General features: G+C 42.6%; 1 protein-coding gene across 3 annotated transcripts in view; it reads right to left on the bottom strand.

The window, feature by feature from the left end:
• The window catches only part of HACE1 (HECT domain and ankyrin repeat containing E3 ubiquitin protein ligase 1), a 97149-nt gene extending 93840 nt beyond the window's left edge, over positions 1 to 3309 (bottom strand). For 2 of the 3 annotated variants that reach the window (XM_024115518.3, XM_024115520.3), the window contains exon 1: positions 3003 to 3308. In XM_024115518.3, the coding sequence (XP_023971286.1) occupies positions 3003 to 3078 (76 nt within the window). In that variant the 5' untranslated portion in view covers positions 3079 to 3308. Of the gene's footprint in view, positions 1 to 3002 lie in introns of all 3 variants that reach the window. The other variant, XM_024115519.3, reaches the window with a different exon arrangement.
• Positions 3310 to 4176: the final 867 nt, after the last annotated feature.

Genomic DNA, 4176 nt, shown 5'->3' with positions numbered 1-4176 from the left:
GAGAGGCCACAACAGTGAGAGGCCCACATACCGCAAAAAAAAAGAAACCTTGAGAACTAGGTATATAACAAAAGTTTTCAGAGTGATAAGAAAAGTTTAATCTTTCACTTTATCAGATATGTTGGCCATTTTTATTAATAACATTTCAGAACTCAGCAACTAAAAGGAAAACCTCAAAGAACAGGAGGCTCAGATTCACTATGCTATATTCAATGTCTCATCAAACCATAAAATGGGAGAGATCTTTTTTTAATTGATAATTATCCTAATCATCATTCAAATATATGCTCAAATGGGCTCAAGTTCTATTATTTTATTAAACAAATTACATTCACTGTAAATGCAGTAGTTTAAGATTATTTTTCCACATAAGTGAATAATATGAGCCAACTTTTTAAAGTCCACAGAGAATCTATATCCCTAAAATAATTGTTTTCCTTTCACTTCCTCTCTCACAAGAATATTCCTGTTAGCCCTGCCTAAGATGACTCAACAACCTGCACTCCATTACTTAGTGGAAATACTCAGGTTTTCATCATCCCAAGGAAACATAAATATGTCTTCCCAGAATTCAATTCAATAAATAAAATATCTGCAGGTTAATCTTATGCAACAAAGTTAATTTTAGAGTGAGGGCTGATTAAAAACTTTCCAACCTTAATAATTAGTTCCAATCAAGTGCTTATTAATCACTGGTCTAACAAGGCAAGATAAACATCTGATTATTTCCTAAATTTAGACAGGTCTCAGAACTTCTGTTCAGCCCTTAAAATGAAAGCACAACAATCTAGATTTTTATAATTAGAATGTAACACACACATTTGAAAGGGCCAATCTCAGAGAATTCAAAAAGATTCATCAGAACTTAGGGACCAAGATAAATTAAAAGGACAGGATGAGCAAACTCACTATAATCAAAGAAAAACAAATGTAAGCAACATGGGAAAAAGTTTTATTTTTAATTACTCTAGTTTCCAGGGACTCTCAGACTGTTGGTGGAACTTTCTTTTCCAAAGAGTTAGTTGAGAGGTTGATACTCAGTCTTAAAAATGTTGATATAATTAGATCTATATTCTTCTATGTAATAATCCTAAGTAAATATTTATAAAGGCAGACTGAGATTTAAAAATGTACAAACCTGTTCCTCATAAAATCTATTATAAAAACAAAAATTAGATTCAATATTTGTTACATATTAACCTATTAAATCCTACAAAATAATTAAGCATATTTAAAGATATAAAAAATGTTGGGCTTCCCTGGTGGCGCAGTGGTTCAGAGTCCGCCTGCCGATGCAGGGGACATGGGTTCGTGCCCCAATCCGGGAAGAACCCACATGTTGCGGAGCGACTGGGCCTGTGCGCCATGCCACTGAGCCTGCGCGTCCGGAGCCTGTGCTCCGCAACGGGAGAGGCCACAAACAGTGAGAGAACCGCGTACCGCAAAAAAAAAAAAAAAAAAAAAACTTATGTTTTCTAAAAGCAAAATAAAAGACTATATGCAGTATGATCTTAGTTTCAGTAGAGAAAGAGAAAAAATAATAATAGAAGGAAATAAAGAAAATACTAACATTGTTTATCACTGGGTGTGAAATAACAGATTTTATTTTTCTTTCTTTTCAAAATTTTCCACAATGAAAACACATTACTTTTAAAACAGGAAACATTATCAAAGTCTTCTAAGTCACATTTACGTAAAAAAAAAAAAAAACAACGGGATTTAAATTGAGCAATACAAATACCGTGTAAATGAAACTACACACGCAGCAACGGATACCAATAATTTGACTGAGGAAAATGAGTGAGATCAGCACTTAAGAAATGGACTCAAAGGTGGAAGGTGGAAAGAAAACAGAGAAAGAAAACGTTGAAGCCAAAAGTCTTGTTCCTAAAATCAGGATCATTTTCAGTCTATTACTTTACACTAGCAAGGTACTAAGTACAAAATTATCTTTTGAGAAGCAGTCACCACAAATCATCCTGTTCTGAATCATAAGTAGAGACTAGGGAAAATTTTTTTCAGAAAAATTATCCCCAGGTCTCCAGTCCCACATTTCTTTTATGGCTCTCACCCAAGTTCTCCTTCCCTAACCTTACAGATCACCTCTCCAGCAGCAATTCAAAGAAATTTTTTTTTAAATTATATAAGATAAACTAATGCAATGCATTAAAAAGAAAAATCACCAGACTTAACTTCTACCCTTTCTCTCAGTTGGGCATACAGAATCAATCCTCTTAGAGACAGCGCTGCCCTCTCCCACTACTACTAAACCATCTGAATTCAAGAGGCTGCAAACAAAACGGCTTTCTTTCTCATCTTTTTTATTACTAGTGTTTTACCTATTCTGAAGAAATCCTGGCACAGTGAACTAAAATTCCTAAACGACAGGGCTCATGCCTTACTCCTTTCTGCAGAAGCGCCCCAGCCCCCTCCGTCTGATGAATAAATGAAGGCAGACATGCATATTAAAGGTAAGTGTATATACGTAAACACACACAGTACTTCAAGTACATGTTTGATATTTGACACCCTTTTATTTATTGTCAAAATACAACAGTGCTCTACATTTAGAAAAAGAATAGACTGCTTAATTCCCCTCAGCAGCTTAAAGTAAACAATGCTACTTGGGGAGCATCTCTCTAGCCCCAGCAGGCAGCGACTGTAAAATGGCCCACAACTGTGATGTTTTCTGAATCCGGATCTCCACCCTCCCGGTGATATTTCTGCTCCTTCGTCAAAACCCCTAATAGATAGTCTGGAGAGACTTGGGTCTGTCCTGCTTCTTCTAGCAGCAGGACCCTCACAGCCCGGGCCCCTCCCGCAAACTCCCACCTGCCCGGGAGGGAGCGGCGGGCGAGGAGTGGCAGGGGGTCCCAGCCCGGCCCCTCCCTGCCAAGGAAAATAAATATGGGCGTTTGTTCAGCTTTTGGTTAGTTTTCCCCGCCGGGCCTCCCCGCGCCCCGAACCCCGCCCCTAGCGCCCCTAGCCCGCGGCCAGCTCACCATCCGGCAGCTCTACGGTGCGCGCGCGGCGCAGCGAGCGCGTCAGGCGATTGAGCTGCTCCATCGCTCTCTCCATCCTCGGCGCGCCCTACGCGCTACCCCTGCCGCGCCTGCGGCCTCCGCGCCCAGCGCCCTACATCCCGCCCCGCGCCCGTCCCGCGGGCGGAGACAGCGGTTTGCCCGGGCCAGCGTCCGTGGCTACGGGGGCCGTTTAGGGCCGCGTCCTCCGTCCGGGGGCCGGGAACTGTCGAACAGACCACCGCGTGAACACCCGCCGCCGGAGACGCCGCTCAGGCCCTTCCTGCCGCCGCCACCTCCTCTTCCCTCCCGGACTCGCACAGCCTTCTGGGAGCGGTAGTTCAGAGCCGCGCGCCCGGGGCGGAGCCAGGCTGGGTGCGCCAGTTGCTGCGCGCCCCTGCCACACAGACGTCGGGGTAGGGCGGTGTGTGCGGGAAGCTGTGCGCAAGCTCGCGGAGGGACTTCTTGGGTGTCCCCACGAGGCCCTTCTCCTGCACCGCAAAGCTGTACGAGAGTAGCTCCCTTCAATTCTATCACTCCCCCCATATAGCCGATTGAGGATTTGCACGGTTGTTCTTAAATCCATCGTCAATCATCCCAGTTTTGGTACATTTGTTTTCCAGATACATGAACTGTTGAAATATTACATTTTCATATGTTAAAGAATGATAAAGTCAAACAAATGCAAACGCAGAATACACTTTTTCCTTCGTTGCAAGTAACGTAACCGTAGCTTAATTATTTGTCTCCCCTGCTGGGCGATTTCGTGAGGGCAAAGCCGTCCCTTTATCTTGTGCCTTGTATTCCCGTATTCACCACGGCACCTGACACAAAGTTGAAACTTTGGGGAAGATACGGATGATGACATCCTAAAAGACAATTTTAGTTTATTTGGGAACAATGCTGCAGTGTCAAGATGATGACAGATCCAGTGCGAAATCCAAAGACTGATTTAATGAGTTGCAAAAAAACTTGACAATACCAAGTGTGGAAGAAATGAATTATAAGGAAATCAGTGAGGAAAAATCATATTTGTCAGCTCTACACAGAAGTAGAGCACAAGCCAGGATAAAAACAAATTTGAAGCAGCTGAAACATGAAAGAATTAATCCACTCCAGGTGAATATGAGCCTACCTAACACCACTGACAGTGAAA

The sequence above is a fragment of the Physeter macrocephalus genome, chromosome 10, assembly GCF_002837175.3.
Source record: "Physeter macrocephalus isolate SW-GA chromosome 10, ASM283717v5, whole genome shotgun sequence".
Classification (NCBI taxonomy): Eukaryota; Metazoa; Chordata; class Mammalia; order Artiodactyla; family Physeteridae; genus Physeter; species Physeter macrocephalus.
The sequence above is the reverse complement of the archived record's forward strand: the minus strand, read 5'-3'. Positions and strand labels throughout refer to the sequence as shown.